Below are 25,994 nucleotides of genomic sequence, written 5' to 3'. Positions count from 1 at the left end.
ATTTATTAATGCTATGCCAAAAGTTGCTCTGGGAAAATGTGTGTCTGTTCTCTTCTAGGTGCTTTCATCAGCTTTTAGTAAGAACATAAAATGAGCGTCAGTCTGAAAGTGGCTGATGATGAGCTTTTAACAGGAATGTACTGGTGTCACCAAGAATGCTTTTACAAACATTTCTAGTCTCTGACTGGAAATTCCACCCTGAAAGCAGAGGGAGCCATGTATAGGTAGGCAAATACTTAGTTCAAAACAAGGTGGGCCTGTGGGCAGTGGGATCAAGAAGTTGAACCAGAGGTTTCCACAGGACTAGTGGGCATCTTCACCATAAGTCTTTTTTGTCTTCTGGGCTGTCATTCCTTCTTTGTTTTCTGTTGGTTTGGGATTTTTTTTTTTTTTTTTTTTTTTGAGGAAAACCTTGACAAGTCGTATTTCGTCCTTGTTTTCATCCTAATTCAAACCGGGGCAATTTATGGAGTCTCAAAACTTTCAAATGACAGGAAAATGGTTTCCTGCCTAGCCATGAGAGGTGTCATTGTAAGGTGAGAAAGATTATGAAATGTGAGTAAAGGAAATGATATCATCTCAGTAATTTAAATATGTATGGGTAAGTTGACCTAATTTCCAAATTAATAATAAAAATGTAGACCACCTTGCAGTGAGACCTGATCAAGAACAAACACTAAGATAGATGTGTGATGTAACATTGAATTAGCATAAAGGAGCTTAATGTATTTTATGTACTACACTAAGTAATGTACAGAAGACCCATGATACTGTGATACCCTGGACTGGATTAAAAAAAAAAAGAATAAGAAAATTAATCTTTTGGAAATTGTTCATAAGTAAGCCTGTTTTTTCCCTCGTGTGATTAGAGTGGTCCATAATCAGCAAAACAGCATATGAATACTTAGTTTTAAGAGAGTATTTTAAATATTAGGTGAAATAACTACTTCTTGAAGGAGATGACTAAACAAAGATGAACTGCTTATTTCTGGATTTTGCTGTAGCTATTTTTAGAATTACTTATTAAGGGGGAGGTCATAAACAAATAAGAAGAGAATATTCAGCTTCTACTATTTGTGGTTACAGATGTCTGTGTACAAGGCGGACACTGGATAGCCCCACTCACTGCACAGAAAGGCCAGGGAAGTTTCTCCCCTTATTATCATTTACACCATATTTGCTTGGAAGTGATTGTGGTAGTGGAACCACAGAACACTGTGCTTATGGTTTTTCCTTCTATCCACTGTAATAATAAACTTCCTTGCTGTGTTGCCCTGACCTTTCTCTTTGACTCCTGTGATATCCCATGACCTCTTCCCTTTGCCTTTCCCTCAGTGGAGATGCTAATTGGGTCTGTATCCTTTATCTAGCTGTTGCTATTCATAAAACTTGTAGGAGTTCAGGATTTTTGAGGTCTCTCTTCCTCCAAAATCTGCATCCAAAAGCCATTTTGGATTGGGAAAGGAACAGGACGAGAAAACAAAAGATCCTGTAAGTCTTGTTTCCTTGGGGAGCCAGACTAAAGATGTATATCTAAGTCTCATTTTGCACATTATAGATCAAGCAGAATGCATCCTCTGGTGTTTAAGTATAGTGGGGAAGCTTAATTACAGGCTGAGCAAGAATCTAAAACTGTGTCTTTGTTGCCATGTGATAGCTCTGGGTTTTTAGTATTTCAGAAATGCAGTTGCCATTGTTCAGTCATTTGCTCATATGTTCTAGGCAGTTGTTTTCTGTTTGCAACTGTTTCCTCTCTGGTCATACTCAGAGATGGCATAATTACATGCATTACTATATATGTAATTTTATTTGCCGAAGTGTTGTACTGTGCAGTGCTCTGTCTATGAGAAAGTAAGCATGAGATGTGCTACTTTAAAATATTTCCTTGTACTGTTTTCTCACTTATTAAATGTAGTTTCTATTAATACTTTCTATTAGTTTGGATATCTGGATATGGTAAAACATTATCAAGTATGACACAATTGTGTTGTTCAGACAAGTTTTAGGTTTGCTTAGTCACAGACAACCCCTTACAGAATTAGACAGGAAGGAAAATAACAAAGTTGCCTTTTCCTGAATTTGTATAATGAAGCACCTTCTTAGAAATAACTTTTAAATTTCCTTCATGTCATATGAAAAGTCCTTCCTTTCCCTTTAGTTGTGAGGAAAAATACCTCCCTTGCTGCCCAGATATTCAGAAAGATGTAGGCTGAAGTATTTAGAATTGTTTAAGCCTTCTAGTTTGAGCATATTCTGGTGGCACTGTGGAAACCTGGGAAACTCTCTCCCAGTAAAGTGAGAGGAGATGCCTTTTCAATGCTGGATGAAATGCTTTTGCTTTAAATATGAAGAAGCTTTGGTATTTTGGATTTAATGAGGCCTAAATATGTCAACATTGGAGGCTGTTTGGTTTTGTGAAATAGTTGGCATGCTGTACTGGCTGGCAATGTTGTATTTGCTCTGTCCAATCCTCTGCAACTCATTGTTTCCCAGACTATATGGATTCAGCTCTTCAGGCCTACATTTGTATTAGGTTATTCTGTTAGGCTATTTTATCAGCATCTAGGGGTTGATAATCAAATGAAGCTACTACAGAGGAGGTGGAGAGCTGGTCTGAAGACTTTCTCAGAAAGTATCAGTGCTGCTTCACTGGGAAAACAGAGAAGTGAAATGAATGGGATTCTCTAGACATTTGCGGGCTTGAGGTCAATCAATTTTTATTAGTTATCTTGTTGATGGCATAGGCAGTGTATATATTAGATTTGTGGATGCCATGGAGTCTGAAGGGGTTGTAAGCATGTTGGAGACAGAACTGGAATTCAAAATGATCTTGGCAAACTGAAAAAATGATCAGAAAAAGAGAGGAAATTAATTAGTAGGTATAAAGTTTCAACATGAATTCACAGCTTCACAGCTATTTAAGTGGAAATTTTACAGAAATAAAATTTGATTATTAATATGGACCACAAACTGAAATTCGTTCCTGTCCTGTCTTGGTGATGCAGAAAAGCTGAACTTCATGCTGGAATATATCTGAATTTACATGCAGAAGATATACATTAGTCCTGCTGGTCAATTCAGCTTTGTAAGGATTTGAAGAAGAAGGAGGGTCTAACATGTGACCTATGACAGAGCCCGGAAGAATGTGGGTTATTTATCGTAGAAAAGAGTAGTCAATGGGTCATGTGTTCAATATATGTCTTCAAATATATTTAAAAATGTCAGCAAAGATGATAGAGCCTCCAAATGCATAGTGCTAGATGATGAATAACAACAGAGAAAACACAAGTTAGAAATTAGGGAAAACATTATAAAATGATATGCCATTTGGAGTATTTGTGTGAGGAGGTTATAAAATCTTCATTACTGGAGGTTAATAAATATATCAACAAACATGTGATAGGGATGACAGAGGTATAATTCATCTGCCTTGAACCTGGTCGAAATGAAGTAGGCTTCTTTTGAAGAAACTTGCAGCCCTGTTTTCTGGATTTCTGTCTAGTTTTGTTTGTTTGTTTTGATTCCAATGGCAAGTTGATATTATCAGAAAATAAAATTGGAAGCTTAGGGCTTGTTACTGCTTTGTGTATTTAAAGCCTGAAAAAGTCACATCTACAGGTAATATTGCTTATGTTTAAGTGATAAGAGGATTTCTTAAATTTGGCAGATCAATACTGGTATGTTTGAAAATATTTAATATATCACTGATAGATTAAAATCAGATGTTATTATTCTACCAGTTTGTGGTAAATTGTATGTTCCTTCTGGAGAACGTCCTTTTATGACCGTGCCTAAAATAAACACTTTATCTGCTCTGACATCTTGATGGTAAATAAAGTATATTGTTAGTATTATGGCGCTTTTATAAATGCCATATTTATCCTGATTACTATTATGACCTCCTGGAAAACACAGTAGGCATGTTAATAGGCTTTACAGGCACATTGGCCTGCATGGCATTAGAGTTTCTCTCTAACTTCCATAGGAGTTTGTGTAATAAAACAGAACTTGCCTTTGTGCCTTTGGTCTCATTCATACTGATGTGCTGTTCTACGTGGCACGATGCTTCTGTGCAAAGTAGTATGAACACAGATTGGAAAGTAGTGTGACATCTTTATCGCAGAGAGGAGCAATTTACAGCAGGATTTTATGGGAATTTGGGAGAGGCAAAGGATTTCGTTTCTTTGATCCCTGTAAAACTGCTTTGCCCACGGTGAGATGGGACACGTGAATTGATCCTCTGTAGAAGTGAGCAGATCACCAGTAATCCAGAGGTTGGCAGCCATTCTGCCTGCCCCCAGGACCTTTCGTTTTTCATAGAGAAAGCAAGTTTTTGATCCTCTGAGGTGCTTCTTTCATTGTGGATTACAGGTATGCTGGAAACGTGAGGTTAGATCCACAGTTCAGTAACAGAAGGATCAAGAACTGAAACGCGTTTGCTGATAAGAAAGTTATTTTTACAGTAGTTATATACAAGAGATAAATATTTATAGGCACTGTGACAATAAATCGGAATCCTGAGTGCTAATTGTGATTTATGCTCAAATCAGGAAGCTTGCTTTAGACTTTCATGCTTTGCATATGTTACATTTCTGCCTTAATGCATTGTCAATTCCTTTTGTTAGCTTAAATATCCTACATCTTTTAAATTTGGAAGAATGGACGATTTCCACCAGGCTCGTTTGTTCCAAGTTGCAGCATTATCTCATGGTTTTATCCCATCAAATTTAGTAAACACTTAGTTGGCTCTGTTAGCTCTCCTGGATCCCTGTGCACAGTTGTAAATAAATTTGATATTGTTCACAGATGTCAGCTCCATTATAAAAGTAGAACACTTGAAATCAGATACTGTTATCACTGAGCTCACCATTTACTATCATTTTCAAACAAGAAAAGCCGTCAATGGCTTTAGCATTAACAGTAGCCTGATGCAGTTACTGGAGATTGTGAGCATCATGCATGGCAATACTTGTAGGACCAGAGCTGGAACTTGGTTTACGTGACTGTTATGTTGTACAACCGTTACCACTTGAAAACATTTTCAGGCAAATACGAACGCTTTCCAAATGTATGTGTAGAAGAGGAGCCAAGCAGTGTTTGTGGTACTTACTGATGACATTTGTAATTTTCTGTATTAAAATCAAATTTTTATGAAAGGTAGAGTCTTCCAAAACACATTAGAACAAGTAATTCCAAGATTAAGATTGAATGATGTTTCCAAGTGGCAAAACATTGCCAAAAAGGTACACATGTAGACCAGATGAGGAAACACTAGTTCCATGAATAAACTTGTTGGGACAGGTATGGTGACAGTTTTGCATCTCCAATAAATGCAGCACATATCGCTCGCGTGTCTCACAGTTCTGTTGAGTCATATTATCGTGTCTAGTCCTGTTCGGTCACTGTTAGTTTCAGAGAGAGGAGCAGAATCTTTGGGGAGTAGTTAGGCAAAAGGACATGCATTACTGCATATGCAGTGTGTGAGAATTAATTGAGGGGCCTTGTTAAATGGTAGAAAACTCTATTGCAAATGGTTCATGAACCAACAAAGTGGTTTTGAACTGCTTCCCCTGCACACTGAGTAGGACTCAGGTTGTTGGGGAGAAGAAACAATGTTTTCTGATTATGGAAAGAACTTTTGCTTTGAATGAAAATATGTTTTCAATTGAAATGATTCTTAACCACTTGGATAAGCAGATTTCAGGATGAAATCATATGTTTATAAATATCTCTACGTGTTGACTGATAATAGGAAAACAACATTTACATTTTCTAGCAGTCTTCAGAGAATGAATTATTAAATTGGAAAGTATTGTTGTTCTGTATCAGCAGGGATAGTGGTAGCTGGTGGAGATATGGAAGGATATAGCTGGAATATTTACCTGGCTCAGAGGGAGCAAGTGACTCTCCTCTGGAGCACAAAGTGATGAGGAACAATGGCTTCTGCAGTAAACCTCTGTGGACTGAGAAGGACTGCTGTCAGAAGATCTCGTCTCCTGCAAGTTCTGTTGCGCTCCTATGTGTACTTATGACTCAATGAGGCATTTAGCAGAATCAACTCTGCTACTAATTGTTACCATGGACTTTATGGCATGTGGAGCCAATTCGGTTTTTGCCATCAGTTTTTTTTTTTAACTCTGAGTGTTTTCTAGGAGTGGTGGTACTGTGCTTCTGTCTGCAGGTGCTGATCCTGAGCTTAGAAGCTACCATAATTTTGTTCTGTGGATGGTGTGATTTGATGGACAATATTTTCTGCAATGCAGAGCCTGTTCCAAAAACCAGCAGCAATAATGGCAGCATTTCTCTCACAATGAGGATTAATTGACAAGCCAAATGATACCATTGTGGAAGCAGTGAGGGTGAAACACGGAGGACTGACTGTGGCCTTAATCTTCCCTTAGAAGTCTTCACTGTATTTGAGTGTGTTTCGGAGAAGAAGCGAATGGCACTGGGCTGGGGAGCCGAGGCTTTGCTGCACAGAAACCTCAAAGAAACTGCATGAGTAATTGAATCTCTTGTCCTGCTTGAGCTGAGCAACATAATATTGCAAGTTTTCTGTGAATATTAGCTCATAGTTGAGAATTAATTTCTTTCAATCCTGTCTAGACCTGTCCTGTGTTTATTTTCTACAAACAGACCCGAGCAAATGACAAAATTTGCCAAATCAATACATTTTAGCTACGCATTACAGAATACTTGAGGATAGCAATTGGAATTTATAATCACAAATGCTTAGAACACAAGCCTGATTTTACAAGTTGCAAGTTGATAAGGCAAAAACTAACTTGACATGTTACCTTCTGCCCTGTCAGAGCTCAGGTATTTTATAGCTAACAAACTACAGGTCAAGAATGACTTAACAAATAATCTGAGACAACTATTGATTTTTCAGATAATTTACGAACAGAAGAGTAATTTGTCTGAAAAAATAATACAGTGCAACGTTCTGTGATATTCTTTTGTATTGAGATGAGTTTAGTGCTCATATACATGGACAGCATAGAGCCTGATTGCAAGTGATTTACTTAGGTGCCTTTTTATTTGGGACTTAGATGATGGACTGTTCTCTTTCTCAGCAGCTCTTTTTCCTGTATACATCTTTGCAGAATATTTACCCTTCTTAGGAAATGTAGTTTGTCTACCATTCTCAGAGCTAGGGTGGAAACTAGGGTGGTGAGGGCGGAAAGTGAAGTCAGAGAGGACAGCCTAAGTCCAGAGTTATGTACATGGAGATGACACGGTTAAATAAGCAGAGTACTGTAGGTTTAGATGAACAGTTTTCCAGCCATCTGTCCTATTTTTCTCTCCAGAATTGATGGCAGAGTATCAAAACTGTTGAATACTTAGTGATAGCTGTCAGAGGTATCTGTAAGCTCCCTGTGTAATGGCTTACAAATAGTGGCTATGGACCACTGGTGGTCTGGAAGTTCATTGGCCGGTGTTTCACAGCTGAGCTGTGGAATTACATTACAGGTATGTTGTGATATTTGAAATATTCTGACAGAGGTCCAATTATCCAAATTTTAGGGACCAGTTGCCTGCAGATGACGTACCTGATATTTAAAGCATGTGTTTTCTCCGAGATGGGACAGTAAACTGACACCAAGCACCAGTGTGGTAAAAGAGAGCAAAATACAAAATTCCAAAACAAATACAAATAGGCATTCTTGTGCCAAGGATACCTGATATTGCTATCAGTACTGTTAGTGATGCTCTACCTGCAATTTAGATGAAATCTGTGCCTGGGATGTTCAGCTTTCAAAATAAGGAATAATGCATTTCTCTCTCCTTGCTGATGCTACATACAGAGTCTAGTGTAATCATTGCCAAAAGATAAGAATGAAATGGGAAGAAAAAGTATCAAAAAACAATGCTGCTCTGATGTGGAAGGCAAAGAAAAGACAGGTATAAAAGAAAGACTGTGTGTGCAATTGGTGCTGTGATAATAATTTGAAATGTAATTACTAAAGGTCAGCTATCTCCAAAGGCAAAGTTTCCTCTGCTTCTCATGCACTCCTGAGCTGACGGGAGAGGCTTGAGGGAAGTGACAAGTTGGGATGGGGTGGGCAGCAGAGGATAACAGGTCATCTTTTCCTCCTCAGGACCTTAGATCTTCTAATGATGACATCACATACATCTCTAGTTATTGTATACCCGACACTTGCTTATTCAGTACAGCTTCAAGGCATGGATGACCCTGCTCCATTCCTGTTTCATTATACCTCTGTGTGTCTGCTGCTCGAGGGATGGGGGGACAGCAGAACTAATTCCCTCCCACATTCTTCTATGCCATTTGACACATTTACTAACAAAGCTTATTTTTTTTTTTTTTTTCCCAAAATCTATTCCTAAAGACTTGAAGAGACAACTGCAGAGCAAAAAACTGAAGCCTGAAAATCTACCTACAATGTGCATAACCCAAGCTGTATTTTCTATAAGATACTTCACTGAAAATATGACATATGTTCTTTTATTCCCTCTTACCCTTGACAGCATGTGCGTAAAGATATGAGAGTTTGAATGTGGTGTTATTATTGTTGTTGTTGTTTAGTAAAACCATAAAGCTGAAGTGATAAGTAACCAAAACCTCATAATAATCAGTAGGCATGACTCATGGGTTACTCATAAAGTGTTTTTTCCATTAAACCAACTCTATTGTATGGCTTGAAAGTAATTAGATTTTGAATACCAGTGTGAATAACTTAATGGTTTGGAATCACTTGAAATTTCTTATCAATCCATCAGCTAATATCCCGTACTTCTAATTTGCATTCTTAACAGAATAAGTGACTCAAAACCACTTCTTATTTTACTACTTCTTTTTATAATCATATACAGCTTCCTTTGATCATATGGTAATATCCTTCGCTTGTACATCCTGCAGTGACTTAGAGGCAACAGGTATCAACTTTCTTCTATTTTTATGCTTTATTGAGGCTAAACCAGAAGTTTCTCTGACCTCTTGTAATATTTGAGGAATCTGAGGCTCAGTTGGGCTGAATGCACGTTTATTTATCTATGTAAAATATGCAAAAAGTTAGGAGAATCTGAGATAGATCCAAAAGCCATAATAAAAAAAAAAAAATAGACATTTTAAGTGCTGATCAAAATGCTGTCCACACATAGCAGCCGAATAGGCCATATGTGGCCAATGCAAATACAGGTGTGACGTGACTGTTCGTTGTTCTGCTGGATTAGTCAGTTCCTGGAGACACAGCGCTAATGTTGGAGGACAATTTCTCTGGGATTTGATGGGTCATCTAATTATCATATTTTGTATTATTCTTACTAATCTTCTGGTGTACAATAGATGCATTTGTGAGCAGGTAAATATGGTGAGTGCAACTATACTGGAAGGAGTTGGAACAGAAGGTCAGTTTTCCTCCTGAGACAGTTACGCAGCAAAGCAAAGAGTCTTTGGCAAACACAAGAGAAAATTATTGCCATCTGTAATTCTTTTATGTAACATTGCTAATGAAGGATCTAAAGTAATACCACCAGAAAATATTTCCTTCCTCCAAACCCCTCCTTAAATCTAAATGTCTCATTTTCACGAATCTGAACTGCAGGAATGCACGTCCCATGTTAGTGACAGAGGGACAAATAGCACTTTTCTGTACATCGTACATAATTATGAAAAGGTAAACCAGCTTTGAATCATGTAGGCTGCTTCTCAAATTTGCCCAGAGCTTGCTCAAGAAGAGATGACTAAGCTTTTTAGGTTCTGTAGCTGTTTCTGGAAGGAGTGTTGCATCAGTCAAGCCCTTTATTTGATGGTTTAGCTTTTTCTTGTTCTCACATAACGTGGCCTATATTGGCCTCAGAAAAATAATGGTTGTTTGTCAATAAAAAAACCACTGAAGAATAAAAAATGGTTGAAGAATTGTTTGACTTGTCTTTAATCATAAGGTGGAAAAATGAAATTTGTCTTTCTTTCTTAGAGTACATTACAGATGACCCTACTGTCCAAACTCATTTACTATTATTAAATCTTTTCAAACCTGAGAAGGGCTGACATCCTGTCATTAATACTCTTGTAAATTCTGAAGTAAACAGATTTCAAAGACACTCGACTGTTAGTGTGAAGACAAGGTCAAAGAGTTGAATGACAAGTCCTCCTGGTACAATAAGACTACCCATCAATCAGTTTTACTAGCAACTTCTTAATAAAGAAAAGAGATCAGAACATGACAAAGTAGTATATTGGAAAATATATGTGTGTGACATCCATTTTGGTATCCTTAAACTAGTAGTTAATGATGAAAAACTATTATGTCTGGTCTGGAAATATGGTAGATGCCTGTAGGGGAACGTCTTCTGCAGTTTAACACTTCTGAAATTCAGAAATTGAAAAAAATCTACTATGCCAAAACTTTTGGAACAAGATATATTCAAGTAACTAAAATAAGGAAGATGGTTAAATTTCATTTAAGAATTATCAGGTTTTAATATTTGACAACTCAAGGATGTTAATTTACAGCCCTTGAAAACAATGTCATTTCAGTGCAAGCTTCACTGTCAAGGCATTTGGCAAATGCACAACTCAGAAGCCAGGTCATTTTCCTCAGACTTTCTGCTGAGTGGTTTTGGAACTTTTTAGCATGTTGTGTGGTGCCACTGTGTTTCACTTCCTTAAATCTTCTGTGGCGTTCATTCTACAGGGTTAGATAGGTGTTCCTGCTCCGGCAGGAGGATTGGACTGGATGATATTTCGAGGTCCCTTCCAGTCCTTAACATTCTGTGAATCTGTGATGTTACAGACACATCAATCAGTGGTAATGTTAAATACAGCCAATCTATGAGTTTAATAGTAGGATAAAGTAAGTAAGACAAATGGCTCTGGAAGAAGGCATTCCTCTTGTCTACTAAGTAAATGTATAGGAACAACATTATGACTCAGATCTCTCATTTTTGTTAACACAGGATAATAAAAATCAGACAAAATATAAAATGCCAACATGTGATAGGGCATCAGATGGATTGAATAGTCAAGATATTACGTGTGTCTTTAAGATGTATTGTGAGGCTTTTTCACTTGATTGTTGTCTCATGATGATAATGAGAGTTTGTAGAAATAGAATAAGAGTTAGCTCATATCTGGAGGTCAAGTCTGATCCAGCCTGAACACAAGATAAATCTACGTGTAGATTTACTTTATGAAGCTGGGAGAAGGGCAGACTAGAAAATATTCAGATAAGTTCCTTCTGTGACTTGGTGATGCTCTGATTGTGTTCGTTGCCTAAGATTATTTTTCTTATATAGTATCTTCAACAAAGATAAATCATGTTAATGTAATTTTCAGTAACTGCAGAATCATGAATTGGTTGAGGTTGGAAGAGAGCACTTGATATCATTGAACCCAGCCCCCTTGCTCAAAGCACATTGCTTTAGACCTTGTCCAGTTGAGTTTTGAGTATCTCCAAAGATGGAGATTCCACAGCCTCTCTGGCACGTTGCTCTCTGGGCAACCTGTTCCAGTGTTCATCCACCCTCATGATAATGATTTTTTATTTTTTTTTCAAAATTATGCTTAAATGAAGTTTAATATATTTCAGTTTGTGTCCATTGCCTCTTGTCTTGTCACTGGGAACTTGAAAAAAGAGTCTGACTTCGTCTTTACCCACTCCCATCAGGTATTTATACACGTTGATAAGGTTTCCCCTGATCCTTCTCTTCTCCTGGCTGAACAGTCCCAGCTCTCTCAGCCTTGCACTAGATGTTCCAGTCTCTCATCACTGTGGTAGCTCTTTGCTGGGCTTACTCCAGTATGTCCATGCCTCCCTCGTGCTGAGGGACCACAGTACTGCAGATGTGTCTCACTAGTGCTGAGTGGGAAGTTTCACCTCCCGTGGCCTACTGGCAATGCTCTTCTGGTGCAGCCTCAGAGACTGTTGGCCTTCTTTGCTGCAAGGGCAGAATGCTGGCTAATGTTCAATTTGATGTCCACCAGGACCCCCAGGGTCTTTTCTGCAAAGATACTTTCCAGCCTGTATGTATTGGTGCATGGGGTTATTCCTCTCCTGGTGCAGGACTTTGAACCACATTTTGTTTGCCTTCATGAGATTCCTATTTTCCCATATTTCCACAAGATGTAACACTGATTTATCAGCTACTCCTCGCAGTTTTGTGTCATCTACAAACTATCTGTCATGATCCCATGCATCTCTTTCCCATTATCTTGGAAGCTGTGAAGTCTTCTAACCTTCAACTGCAGCTCTTTACTTGGTGACCCTTAGTGACCACCACCACCAGGCTCCTGCAGGGAAGAAGCCCATCTCCTGCTGTCCCAGCCTCAGTGAGAGACCTCAAGACACCCCGGCAGCCCCAGACCTGCAGAGCCGTATCCTCTGCTGGCAGCTCCATCTGAGCGTGAATGGTAGATGCTAGAGGAAGCAGGAGAACATGTAATAACCTTGACTCCTGCAAAAAGAACTCATTTTTAGATGCTGCATCACTTTTTGTTCCTCTCTGTAGTCTCCCTTAATTCCAGATTTTTGGCTTCTTGAGCACCTCGTGTTATTCTGAATGTACAGAACTATTCTTTTTCTATGGTAGGTTGTTTTCACTTGCATTTGAAATTAGATGGCAACAATTTAGAATGGACCGAGCTTCTGTTAAGAGCAGTTAGTCATCATTGAGTGAATGAATGTGTTAGCATGTCGCCTTGGCATATATCAGCCCCCTCTCCTGTAAAGCACAATGTCAGCTGTGAGCACGCCTTAATGCACCTTTCATTTTGCAAAACAGATCCAGCATGGCATGTATTCTGAGGATTACTTCTGCCAAGGATCACCTCCTTGCTGCTTTATTTTTAGCATGTTAATTGCCATGGTGTAGAAGCACTGCAGATCCACATGCAGGCGTTAATGGACATAAAACCACCTGCTTCCTGCACTTGTTGCTATGAAGTGTGATCTTCTCAGTTTGGGAACTCATATGTAAATGTGTGTATTTGTCTGGGGATTCTGTTTCCTAGCAAACTGGGATGCAGAGCAAAATGTGCTGCATTTGCTGTGTCTGGCCTTCGTAATCTGTCTGCATAATTTATGGGAACACTACATGGAGCCTTCTGCTGCTAATGGTCTCTCAGAGTCCTGCAGAAAAGGCTGGTTCTGCCTTCTAATTTTAAGAGCTGTGATGGTGGCACTGTTTGTCTCTTTTCTGGATCTATTTTGTATTTATGTCTAGCCAAGGGTTTGGAAGAACTGCTATAAAAGCAGAAACATCTGCTGGGGCTTTATGTGCTGCTGGCTTGCCAAGTTCAACAGCAGGCCAAAGTACAGCTGATGGGCTTGGCCCTCTCCAGGTGTCACTGCAGTTACAGGAGAATGACTGCAAGAGAAATTTGGCTGCTGAAAGCTCTAAACAAAATAAATTAGGAAAAAAAAAAAAAAAGCGTCAGCAACTGTAGAAGGCTATTAGGAGATTACGATTGGGGTCATTAGTGAGTAACAGAAACAAATCCTGCTGAAGTGGTTGTGAGCATCTGAATTCTCCCAGTGGAAGCATCCTCAGGTTTGCCTCCTCCCGTCACTAATGCAGGCGTTCCCACTGTGTTCTGCAAACTGCCGGTTCAGGTGGCACAGACACACTGTGATTTTAAAGGCTGTTAAGAAAACTTGATCTTACTTAACTGAGTTTTCATGGTTTCAGACACATCATGCCAACATAATTTATGGGCAGATGTGGGTGAGGCGGACAGTGTTTTTGACATGGACAGTGGACTTCTGGTGCAGCAGAGAAATTAAAAATGACGCCTTAAAATTCCTTTTAAAGGTTTTGTTCCTGATGTGATTGCAATAACCTAGAACAATCACTCCTTTGACACAGGTGACATGGGAACTGATATCCTCAATGAACTTGTGCTGCATCTGGTCACTGCCCAGGCTCCATCTGTGATGTGTACCAGTAGTTTTGGAGAAGCATGCCAAAAAAAACCAGAGAGCTGATGGGCAGTTCATAGTTCTCTGATATGCTCAGCGTAAGGCTTGATACCTTCCAGAGTCTATTTATCTGCATTTGCTTACTGTTTTGGGATCTTTTCATTCTTTATAAAAATGTTTGGTTACTCCCTTAGTTCTGCCAAGCATTTGGTTCAGGTGCAGAGTAGCACAGTCAAATTACTGACAAAACATTGACTTCATTTACCTTTTTATAAAGTGCTACAACCTGGCCATATAATTTGCTTCCCCCTTACAACTCCTCCAGAGCAATCATAAAGTTGAGGTCAGCACTTCAGCAGCAAAAGCAAAAACGTGTACAAATGGAGTTAAGGATGAGGTCCGCTTACTGAAGAGCAAGTAGCTGGCTATTATAGTTGTTGGCAGAGCCCATTACTAGAGAAATACATAATTGCATGTGAATGTGCACATATAAATTATTAAATTATTATCAGGGGGGTTTTGTTTGTTTGTTTGTTTGTTATTTTTTTAGTTTCCTAAATGTTCTTGTTGTAACTGGATTGATTTATCCAACAATCACAAGAAAACTTGCTGTTCTGGTCAGAAAGCACAAGGCAAAATTCTCTTTTCTCATACATCCCAACGTCCTTCTTGCCTTCCAAGGAGCTGCCTGACTGAGAATGAAGTTATTTCAGAAATATTTCAGCTGTATGTAGTGATTTAAATAAAAAAGCCTGGGCTCTGGGAAATACCTCACATTTTTCTATGGTGGAGGTTTTAATGTTTCTTACAAACCTCAAGAAAATGTTCTTAAACCATCGCGTTTCCCCAAAGAACACAAGTATGTGAGATGGGAAATTTTCTTTTGTGATTACTCATTTCCAGTCACAGCACTCGCAAAAGAGGAATCGTACTGGAAGTACTTCTGGCAATATAGTTAGTAAGCGTAATTTTGGAAAATTGCATTTTACAACCAAAGACTTTTCTTTCTTATTTCTTTTCCCTAAATTTTTGACAAACACACCTTTTTTTCCGAAGGTTGGTTATTCAAATTGGTGCAAGGAAGCTATATAGGAAGTGAAGTATTAATTTATTTTGGAGGTAGCAATTAAATAGTTAAGTTATGCCACTGTTTTGGTTTTTTTTCCAACACAGTACTTCCAGAAATAATACATTGAGCTTGTGAAGGAAAGTGTTTTTATTAAAAAATATAGACCTAACTGTAAAATTCTTCCTGTACTCTAATCCAGCTGGCATTTTTATGGTACGAGAAACCCCAGATTAACATTAATCATTTTTGCAGCACTGTGTGAATTATCAGTTCTGGTATTTATTTATATTTTTAATATGGCAGAGCTGTCTCTCAGTAGCAAACCCCTCAAATGCTCCATGATATACTCCAGTCCTTGCTGAGACTTACTAGTGAATTGCTGGATTTGCAGCTTCTGAAACTAAATCTGCACAGGACTGTTTCTTAGGATAAATGCTTGCACAGTGATGGTTAGTTACATGATACATTGAATTCAGTAAAGAAAACGTGGTAAGAAATTGATCTTTCCCTATTTCCCACAATTATTTTCTCTTTTTTTACGCCCTTATTTAGGTCACTACAACTCTTTGTGGGACTGAGCTGTAAACAGGATTGCTGAAACGATCCAGGTTAAAAGCAAGTCTTCAAAACCATTCATTTCATCATGGATAACTTCAGTCTTTTTGTTTTTTGCCAGGAGCAAGTGTCTGGGGTAGGACGATGATGGGAGATTTTTAAGGTGCCCCTGGGGTGACTGTGTCTGGGGGGCTGTGCACCCCACTGCCCGCCCCAGCCGCTCCTGGGCTGCACAGCTGGAAAGGCAGAAATAACACAGAGCTTTTCCTTTTTGCAGAAGTAAGGCATAACCCCGTCTTCTGGCTGTGTCTTGTCTGCTCTGTCACTGTGACACTGCTTGTTTCATGGTTGAGCAGATTCATCACAAATATCTGTGTACTGCAAGCGTGGCTACAGGCAGCACCTCCCAAGACAAGTGCTGTGTGGTGGTGATGGAATTAATGCACCAAGGCAGTAGTTTAAAAATAGGTGTCCTACCTAAACCAACAGTTTCTGGGAGAAAAAGGTGATGGCTACAGCTAATAGAAGCTAAAGCGATGTGTCGCAGGCCTGTAAAATATAAAACCTAACGGTTGGAGCTGTGCAGCAAAGTAATGAGGAGCTTGAAAATGTAACTGATAAGCAGCATGATTATAGGCTAATGAGCAGGTTGTTTGTAGTATATTGAAGGACTAATGAAGGGCTGCAAAAGGTAACTGTGGTGGTGAACAGTGAGACTATGCAGAGTAGGAATGTTTAAATACAGCACTGAAAGATATGTACTATATACTAAAGACACAGTGTTGCTAACAATTGGAGTTCGTGTGTGTGCATATTGTATGGATTAATTTATTAACGAAAACCAGTACATGGTAAATGCATGACAGAAGATACCAGTAAGGGAAAACATGATACAGTACATGAGTACATATTTTATAACTTGAATATCTGCACCAAGTAACACCCCCATCCATACACAGGCCTCTGCTTATCGCCTTCCATGTTCCCTCATAAGAAAACATGAATGATTCCTGTACTGTGCAATGCTTTGTGTCTGGACAGCTCTGAGACAGGGTGATTCCTGGAAAATATGAGCTTCATAACAGGTAATTGCAACATCAGGATAGAAAGTTGTAGCCTGGCGTGCCAGAATGGGGCACAGTCAGCCCAGGTACTGAGTAGAGTCAGGGGAGCGCTTGTCAGACCCTTGGGGAGAAGCCAACATGTAGTAGCATCGTTTAGCATTTGTCTTCTGTCACTTTAAGTACGTTACAAAATAAGGCCGTGTCCTTTTCCTTACTGCGAAGTAATAAGTTCTTGAGGAAGCATCTGACTCTCTGAAGTCACCTAGCAGGTTAATCCTTGCTTTTATCATCAGCTAAAGAGAACTGGTTTTGCCCCTCAGTGCAGCCAGTTAAGTAGAGTATATTTAGTGTATTGAACCAATGTCCAGTTCTAGAATTTGTGGTGTTTTGATCCTCCTTGAGTACTCATATGATAGGAACACAGATGTTCAGTGTTTTGGTTTCATTTGGGGTTTTTTTCTGTGGATTTTTTTGAGTCAGTGTTTCACAATCAAATACATATTTACAGCTCACTAAAAAGCCACTACAAATGGCCACCTCTCCTTTATTGTGCTCCCATGTAGTGAGAGAGACTGTAGGGCTCTTCATGTGAACATAAAATCTGTAAAATAGGAGTGAATAACTGTATAAATGCAGAGTTGCACGACATTCTGTACTTGTCAGGGCATTACAGAGCAGGTCACTTCAACGGAAAAGGCTGTTGTGACAATCTGCAGTTCTTAAAACTATCTATGTTATCAACATATTGATCAATAAATGTTATCAGTAATGGATTTGTAAGTAAAACCAGGATACGCTCATCTTTGTACTGCTTTTGGAAAAAAGATAAACTCTGTATTGCCTAAATGTGATGCTGCTAAACTGTTTATCTGTTAGCCATTGCCTATGCCATTGATTCTTTAGTGTAAAACTGGATTAAGGAGGAAACATTTCTATATGTCTGTTTTTGAGAAGAAAAGCATGTAACTTGAAAAAGGCTCAACTTTTCTGGAAAGCAGAGAGAGGTATTTTCAGAAAGTACTCAGCAGAGCTGATAGCTGATGAGCGATCTGTTAACTGGATTGCTAGGAGTTGTACTCTGCAGCCTTTGAAGAGACTTTCATCTGCATGAATTCCTAAATACATGAGTCAGGTCTTGGAACCCAACATTACAGTGTGTTTCTACTCTGAAGGAAGGCTCTGGGGTTTTGGAGGCTTGTTGTTACTGTTTAAAAAGATTTTATGAGGCTAACTGAAGTCTCTGCAAATTTCACATTGTGTGTGTAAGAGCCCTTGAAGTCGTCTATGCTGTTTAAGTAAAGAAGATGCATTAGCGTACCACTTCTTTAGTGGTATTTCTCTGGTTACTTCTCTTTCAGTATGTTTGTCCTGGCGTTTGCCCTTTAACTTCTGATGTATATATGTTTTAGATACTCTATCAGCCAGTTCTTCATTACTATCCTATAGATATCTCTTTTTCTTACAGACATTTAAGGTATAGGGGATACTGTTGTCCCTGTTTTCAGGTGAGGGACCAAAACACAAAAGCAATCCTGCTGGTAGACATAAGTCTGTGATAGAGCAAGAACCTGTGTGAATGTCTCTGGCACTTTAAAGTCCATGGTGTAAAGACTGGATTGTTCCTCTGATCAAAAGGAGGGGAAGGCGAGAAGACAACATTTGCAACACAGTTTGGAGAAAATTCAGTAGGAAGAAGTGAGTGTTATGAGCAGACCCACTCTTCTTTGATTCTGTAATGTTTGTCTCAGTTTCTTTCTTTTTCAACAACTTATCAATAATAGAAACCAGCAGATCTTTTAACTTTTTTTCTTTTTTCTTTTTTTTTTTTTTTTCCTAAAGGCTTTCTTTTTGCTGCTAGTTAAGTAATCTATTACTCATTTGAAATCTCTTCATTGTTGTCTTCTGGGATTTTCAGCTAATAGAGCCTGTACAGTATGGCTCATTTGGCTAGAATGGGGCTCGAGTTAATCTTCAAGAAGCAAAAGCAGAGGAAATCCAATGAATGTGTGTTAAGTGTTCCAACAATTCTCTTCCCAGTGCATCTCTTCAATTCATTAAAAAATAAAAGAAAACAGGGAAGGAAGCATTTGCAACTGAAATTTTCTCTGAGTCTTAGATTTGACTGGGGAATGCAATTTTCATCTCTCTAATACATTTCTGTAACATCTCACTATATACATTTTAATGTTTCTTATTTATATGTTAATATAAACTTTTAAGTATAATCTGGAAAGCAAACTAACAGTGAGGAATACTGAATAATTGGTGTGAGTTGTCAGTGGAGAGCTGTATAATGATGGTGAAGTTTAGACAGGCAAGCATTTGCTTTGTGTCTCTTTTGGTATCTGTTAAATTTCTTCTTTTTTGATATTTCTTTTGGAAGTTGTCCAGACTTAGTGTTTACGTACAGTTTCAAATTATGTCAGGCATGGATTTATTTTAGCTCAAATATTAAAAAGTTACATTTTTAAGGATGAGACCCAAATTTTCTCAGAGTTTAGGGGCTTTGGAAGTTTTATTTCATCAGAGTGCATTTCTATACCACGTGGACGTTTTCCCAACTATCATTTGAGCTCACAGTATTAGGACAAGCTAAAAACACACAATTCTGTCTGTGCTGTAATATCATTGTTTGATTTTGATAGTTCTTATTTCAACACGCACTTGTTACAGTGACAAGTTATTTTCCCTTGAAGAAAAAATAAATGAATGAAAGAATGGCACATATTTCGGTAGGTGTACACACTTTCATAGAAGCTGTTACTCAGCTACAAGCCCTGTCAGAAACAGGTTGTGTGATGTCTGCATCAGTACATGAATAATCATGTTGTTGCAGCATCTGATGGTCCTACCTCCCTTGAGTGGCCTATCACCTGAATACTGAACAATGTGTTTCCTGAGCCCTCCAGCGAGTTTTGCTGTAGTAAGAACCATCCCTACAATCTGTAGCCTTTGGTGCACAGATGGATAAGCAGCAGCAACAAGCAGCCCATGGATACCAGCAGCTTGCTGTGTCCCCTGGATTGTCCCATGGAAAGCCAGAATGGTCACTAACTGCAACCAGGTCGCTTAGTACCACAGACCATCTTAAGAGATCAACCTTTAAGCTCCTTGCTCTGGTTAATGGAATGAATTTGGTACAAATAGGCATGCTCTGAGATTCCAGAATTCATCCTCCTCAGCCCTGTCTATACCGCAGTTACAGGGAATTTTGTTATAGCTGTGTGCTACACAATGTTCGTTCTTTATATATGCGGAGTCAGGAACTGGGTATTTGTATCTCAAGTTAAAGTTGTGGTGGATTATTGCAGATTTGGAAAACCAATTTTTGGACTATGTCCTCTTGTATGTAAATCTCTCAAAGAGCAGCTGGCATTCCTGGGCTCCCTTAAGGCCGGGTTGTAGTAAAAAAGGTTTGGGAGTCTGAATAAATGTTTCCATAGATTCCCAGATCTCCTGCCTATCTTGGTCTTTGTTCTTAGGCGTGCTGTACCTTTACGGATATACATTAACCTGTTATCTCAGGTTGGAATGGTTTTGGTTTTGTTGGGGTTTTTTTTGTGTTTCTTTTTTCTTTTTTTTTTCTTTCCTTAAGATAGCTAATTTCTACCAGAAAATAAAAGATTTTTAACTATGTAGTTTTTCTACCGTTGTCTGAAAATACCTTAGTTACCTTAGCGTACCCTTTTTGTTACAACTTAATTCTTTTCTTTGTAGTACTTTTTATAAGTCCTGAGAATTAGGAGAGGAAGTTTTAGGCTGAACCTTTTATCTTTGAAATGTCTTGTCCTCTTTGGGTTTACTGCCTGCTCCTTGATACAGTAGTCGCTGCCGTCCCTCCTGCACTGTCACTCTCCAGTGGTCCTGTTGTATTAATCCTGGAAATGCCTCTTCAAAGTAAATTGGATCATCTTTAAGGTTCAGAGAATTGTTTCAGGATGTTATTACTGGGCAAGCCACTCAACCTGATATTCTTCCCTCGAAGAGAACGGAGTATATTCTGCTTCTATCATACATACTTGTTCTGCATGATTTCAGTACATCTGGCTGAAGTCAGTATTTTTGTCTTTGCTTTAATTTCTTTTCTGTCAAAGTCCTCTAGCAAATTGGGTTTAGCACTGTCCATCCTATTCCTCTTAGAATTTTAATTAGCTCAGTACTGAATATCCAGTGCAATGCAATTGTATGTATTTGATTTCTCCATAATTGTCAAAACTGAATTGCTGTGATTCCATTAACTTTTCCTGCATATCTGCAGGCAAAGCAACATTATAGAGGGGGAAAAAGAAAAAAAAAAAGAATAAAATCTATTCAGATGTCACTATAAAATAGATAAACTCTCAACTTCAGGCTGTGTGGTCTGTGTGTCATAGGCTTATGCCCGGTCATTTTTTGACTGATAGAGAGGGAACAAAAGCAAGGTAGATGTGAACCCTTCTTTATTGATGTCCCTCAGGGACCTGATCCAGGCATATAGTTCTGTGCCTGAGATGCTATATAGATCCTATATAGAACAAAAGGAAGCTTCATCCAAAGTGATTTAATTTTGGTTGTGAATTGCTCTTTCACTAACGTTTTCCCATACTAGCATTTTATTTGTGCATTCTTTTTATACCAGTCATTGCAGATACGGGTTTAAGGCACAGACGCCATTCATCATTGTAGGTTTTTCTGGAATATGAAACAATTTCTGCAGAGTGCCTACATCTTAAATATTTATAGATTTGTGTGTATGATATACTGCTGGCCAAGTAATGACTTTGTTTTTATCCATTCAAAGCACTGGAGGAGTAGATGGACACCTTTATTAAGTGTGAATTCAGGTAGAGATCCATTGCGAGTCTTCCAGATCTCAGGCCAAATAGTTCTGTTCTGCAATGCCGGGCTCTGAAGTCAGCTCTTCTTTTTCTGCCTAGCCGAGGAGGTGCTGTCAGCACTTGCAGATGAGCCTTTGCTCTGCTTAGCTCTTTCCTTCCCACCTTGTGGGTGGTGATGGAAAGGTGGATGAGTTGTGCTTCTCTCACTGCACAGTGCAGTGTCAGAATGAAAACCAGCACCACACAGAACTGTAAAATACAGACAGAACTAGCCATACATTTTGAAACCAAGGGAAATATTCTTAACACTGGCAGGTTTCTTCTCATTTCTTAGCTAATGAGCACTGAAAAGAACAAAAGGACGGCGGAGAAGCATTGAAAATAGATAGTTATTACTACAAAGTGTTTGTTTCTTAGAATTTCAATGTTGAAGCCTTTAGAAGCGAGCTCTTACATATGTTTGATTTCTTTCAGGTCCTCAGATTTTGGGACGTTATACACAAAGTTGAATCTACAGCCTGGGATTGCCACTGTTATTGACAATTTCTACATTTGTCCCACCAACAAAAAAAAGGTATGTGGCAAAAGAAACAGACATTTTGTAGTGCAACTGAGACACTGCGACTTTGTGAAGTGTGTTTTACAGGGTTTCAAAATATAGGGAAGTGGTTTTCACAATGTTGCAGGTCACCTTAGGAGAATTTGCGACACATGGAAGTGAGATATTTATTGTTGCTGAATAATCTAGAAAAGAAGAAATGCCTTGAGGGACTAGGAAGACTTTTGAGGCCATTGACTCCTGGAAATGGAGTTTCCGTGGAGCTTTTCTCAGAAATGGAAAATCAACTCCTGCATGTTTTCACATATCCACCTAAATTGTGAAACTAGCAGTCGACCTCTTCATCCTTTATGCACAATTTTCAAGTCCTTTACACATTTCCTTATATAAAGCATAGGGATTGGGCAGGCTGTCATTGAGAATTATTTTTATCCTGTGTAAAACCTTAATTAAAAAATAAAAAAAAAACCCCTCTCCTTGGAACTCTTAAAAAGAGTCCCTGCATCATTAATGAACCAAAAAGCTTTTCTTGGAGCACAGAAACATTAAGTGGACTTCATGAGCAAGAGTGAAATCGACCCATTGAGTGTATTTACAATGAATGTTATGTTAGAAGCAACAAGAAGATAGATTATGAGGAAAACCAAACAAACCACAACAACAAAAAACCTCCATAAAAACAGCCCCAAAACAATAACAACCCCTCTATGTCTGGAAAATGCCCGTGATTTAAATGGCAAGAATCGTGAAATACATTGTGAATAACACAAGCACAGTAGGTCTTTCCTGAAATCAGGATTTTCTCTTGATAAGGGCTTTTAAACTCCATTGTGATACAGAAGCATTGATTTCATGCAGAGGCCACTGATTGGAAGGTCAATGTTAGTTGTGCTTATCCGTCTGTTCTGCTTAATCAGAAATCAGTGGAACGCGGTGAGGCTGGCTGGATGATTAAGTACATATTTTATTTCTCTTGCAATTGTTACTGGAGTTTCTGTACCCAAGCTATGCTATGGCTGAGCTCGGTAATGTATTTTTAATCTGCTGCAAAGTCAGAAATGATTTTTTTTGTTTCTTGAGGTGGAACTACCACCAAGCACAAAGTTTCTGTAGATTGTGTGTCTCAGAGATAAGATCTAGTGGTGACTTCAAATCCAAAAGAATGAAAAAAAAATATTTGCACATCTTAGTTTCTGGAATAAAGGCTGAAAGTATGAGATGGATGAGAGCTCTGTGGAGGATTATTCCCAGCTCTCCCACTCGAACGTGTGCACAAGCGCAGAGGAGTCAGTAACAATGTGGTTATACCAGTTGTCTGGCAGAAGAAATGGCGGTAAGATCATTGCTGAATTTCAAGCCTGAAGGACAAACCTTTGTTAAGAAAAATTTCATGTTAACCCTGTCTTAGAAAAATCTGCATTCTGCTCAAGACAACTTGGAGTTCTTAGATACAAACTCTGCTTAGTAAACCAGTATCATATTGGAATCCATTTGTTACAGAAAGTCCATTTGAGTAGTCATTAAATACACTATATGGTGAATTTTGCTTCTTCAAAGATTTTTATTCACTAATATGAAAACAACAAAAACAGCAGAGCAGACAGGATTTCTGTGACCTGTAAATTATGCCAAAGATAGATATTCGTACATTAAAATATACATACATATACACATGCATGGTACCAGAAAAGTGAAAGCGCTGGAGTTAAATTCTGTAGCCAACAACATTAAACTGGCCTTGGAGATGTTGCAGTCACATGTGGCTGATAAGGACAAAGTCTCCATGTCATCAGAACTTTGTCAGTCCTTATGTCAACTTTTCTCATGCTGGGCATTTGATTAGGACACTAAATAAGACTACCAGCTGATTTCACAGAAGTTATTTAGAAAGATGGAAGAAAATGTCTCCTCATCCATCCATCTCAGCCTGCTTGAAATAAGGTAGGATAAAACATTTAGAGCTCTGACTCCCTTTTCTGAGCTGAGCAAAAGTCTCAGGGTTTCACTGGTTCCTGCTGCTACTAGAATTCAGATCATTATGATATGGGTTTTTGTCAACCCATTCACATCTTTTGAAATGTGCTGAAAATGGAGAGTGTGCTGGAATGCTGACCGTGTGTACTAAAACTGAGCATGCACTTCAAATTTAAAGTATAAGTAGTCCTATGCTACCACTTAGAGTTTAAAGACTGGGAATAGGCATGAAAGCAAGGATAAAAAATAGTGATGGAGATTTTTGAATGCTTTGCATAATAACCATTTGTGTTGGTTTGACTGAAAATGGGTTAATTTTTTTTGTGCAGTTAGAAACCTTTATTTTTCATAGCTATCATCACAGAATGTTAGGGATTGGAAGAGACCTCAAAAGATCATCCAGTCCAATCCCCTGCCTGAGCAGGAACACCCAGATGAGGTTACACGGGAATGCGTCCAGGTGGGTTTTGAATGTCTCCAGAGTAGGAGACTCCACAACCTCCCTGGGCAGCCTGGTCCAGTGCTCTGTTACCCTCACTGTGAAGAAGTTTCTTCTCAAATTTAAGTGGAACCTCTTGTGTTCCAGTTTGAACCCATTACCCCTTGCCCTACCGTTGGTTGTCACTGAGAAGAGCCTGGCTCCATCCTTGTGACACTCACCCTTTATATATTTATAAACATTAATGAGGTCACCCCTCAGTCTCCTCTTCTCCAAACTAAAGAGCCTCAGCTTCCTCAGCGTTTCCTCATAAGCGAGATGCTCCACTCCCTTCATCATCTTTGTTGCTCTGTGCTGGACTCTCTCCAGCAGTTCCCTGTCCTTCTGGAACTGAGGGGCCCAGAACTGGACACAATATTCCAGGTGTGGTCTCACCAGGGCAGAGCAGAGGGGCAGGAGGACCTTTCTCGATCTACTAACCACCCCCCTTCTAATCCACCCCAGGATGCCATTGGCCTTCCTGGCCACAAGGGCACAGTGCTGGCTCATGGTCATCCTGCTCTCCACCAGGACCCCCAGGTCCCTTTCCCCTACACTGCTCTCTAACAGGTCATTCCCCAAGGTATACTGGAACCTGGGGTTGTTCCTGCCCAGATGCAAGACTCTACACTTGCCCTTGTCATATTTCATTGAATTTCCCCCCCCACAACTCTCCCGCCTGTCCAGGTCTCTGCATGGCCGCACAGCCTTCTGGCGTGTCAGCCACTCCTCCCAGCTTGGTTGTCATCAGCAAACTTGCTGATAGTGCACTCTATTCCCTCATCCAAATAACTGATGAATATATTGAATTATACCAGCCATGCCATCATGCTCATTATTTGGTCTTGAGAACAAGCAGACAACACCCCAGCACGGAGTTAATGTTTTTAATTGCTCTGGTCTGAGAGCCAAGGACATTCTGAGCACTCTGCCCACAGGTGTGAGGTATCGAGGAAGGAGGGCAGAGATGGGGTAGAGCTTGACTGACATTCAGATTTATCAATAAGAGTATTCCATCCCATTAGTGTCATACTTCATATTTAAGGAAAGTTGGGAGTTGGGACTTTCCGGTTGGCTCTTCTGCTCTCTCTCTGGGGCGCAGCCCGGGGGGAGTTTTTTGGTGCAGGACATTTAGTTCAGCTTTTGCCATTTTGCAGAGGCCTCTGAAACTTTCTGCCTTTTTCCTCTTTTTTCGCTATTGGGGACCAGGTGCTGTGTTCTAGGAATGACTGCTCAGCGTGTTTGTGAGGATTTGCCTTGAGTATCTTTAATTTCTATTTTATATACATATTTACTAGTAGTGTATTAGGGTTTATTTTATTTTATTTTATGAAAGTGTGTTTATCTCAATCCAATTTTCTCCTTTCCCTTTTGATTCTCTCCCCTATTGGGGGTTGTGGGGGGTGAGTGAGTGGCTACCGTGGTCATATTGCTAGCTCGGGTTAAACCACAACACCATTGTTCTACGCATTCATTCCATTTACCCATTGTAAACCTCAACTGTGGAAGAACTGATACTGCAAATTTAATGCTTATTATTTCCACCTCAGTGTCATCAGAGCATTAGCATTACCTGGTTTCAGCTCTGTAGAATT

At 39.2% G+C, this 25,994-nt stretch overlaps 1 protein-coding gene across 7 annotated transcripts in view; it reads left to right on the top strand.

Moving 5' to 3' along the window:
* Positions 1–25,994, top strand: part of SORCS2 (sortilin related VPS10 domain containing receptor 2) — a 558,451-nt gene that overhangs the window by 290,325 nt on the left and 242,132 nt on the right. For all 7 annotated transcript variants that reach the window (XM_071808553.1, XM_071808551.1, XM_065836197.2 and 4 more), the window contains exon 3: positions 21,863–21,962. In XM_071808553.1, the coding sequence (XP_071664654.1) occupies positions 21,863–21,962 (100 nt within the window). The remainder of the gene's footprint in view (positions 1–21,862; positions 21,963–25,994) is intronic.

The sequence above is a fragment of the Patagioenas fasciata genome, chromosome 4 (genome assembly GCF_037038585.1).
Source record: "Patagioenas fasciata isolate bPatFas1 chromosome 4, bPatFas1.hap1, whole genome shotgun sequence".
NCBI classification, from domain to species: domain Eukaryota; kingdom Metazoa; phylum Chordata; class Aves; order Columbiformes; family Columbidae; genus Patagioenas; species Patagioenas fasciata.
The sequence above is the reverse complement of the archived record's forward strand: the minus strand, read 5'-3'. Positions and strand labels throughout refer to the sequence as shown.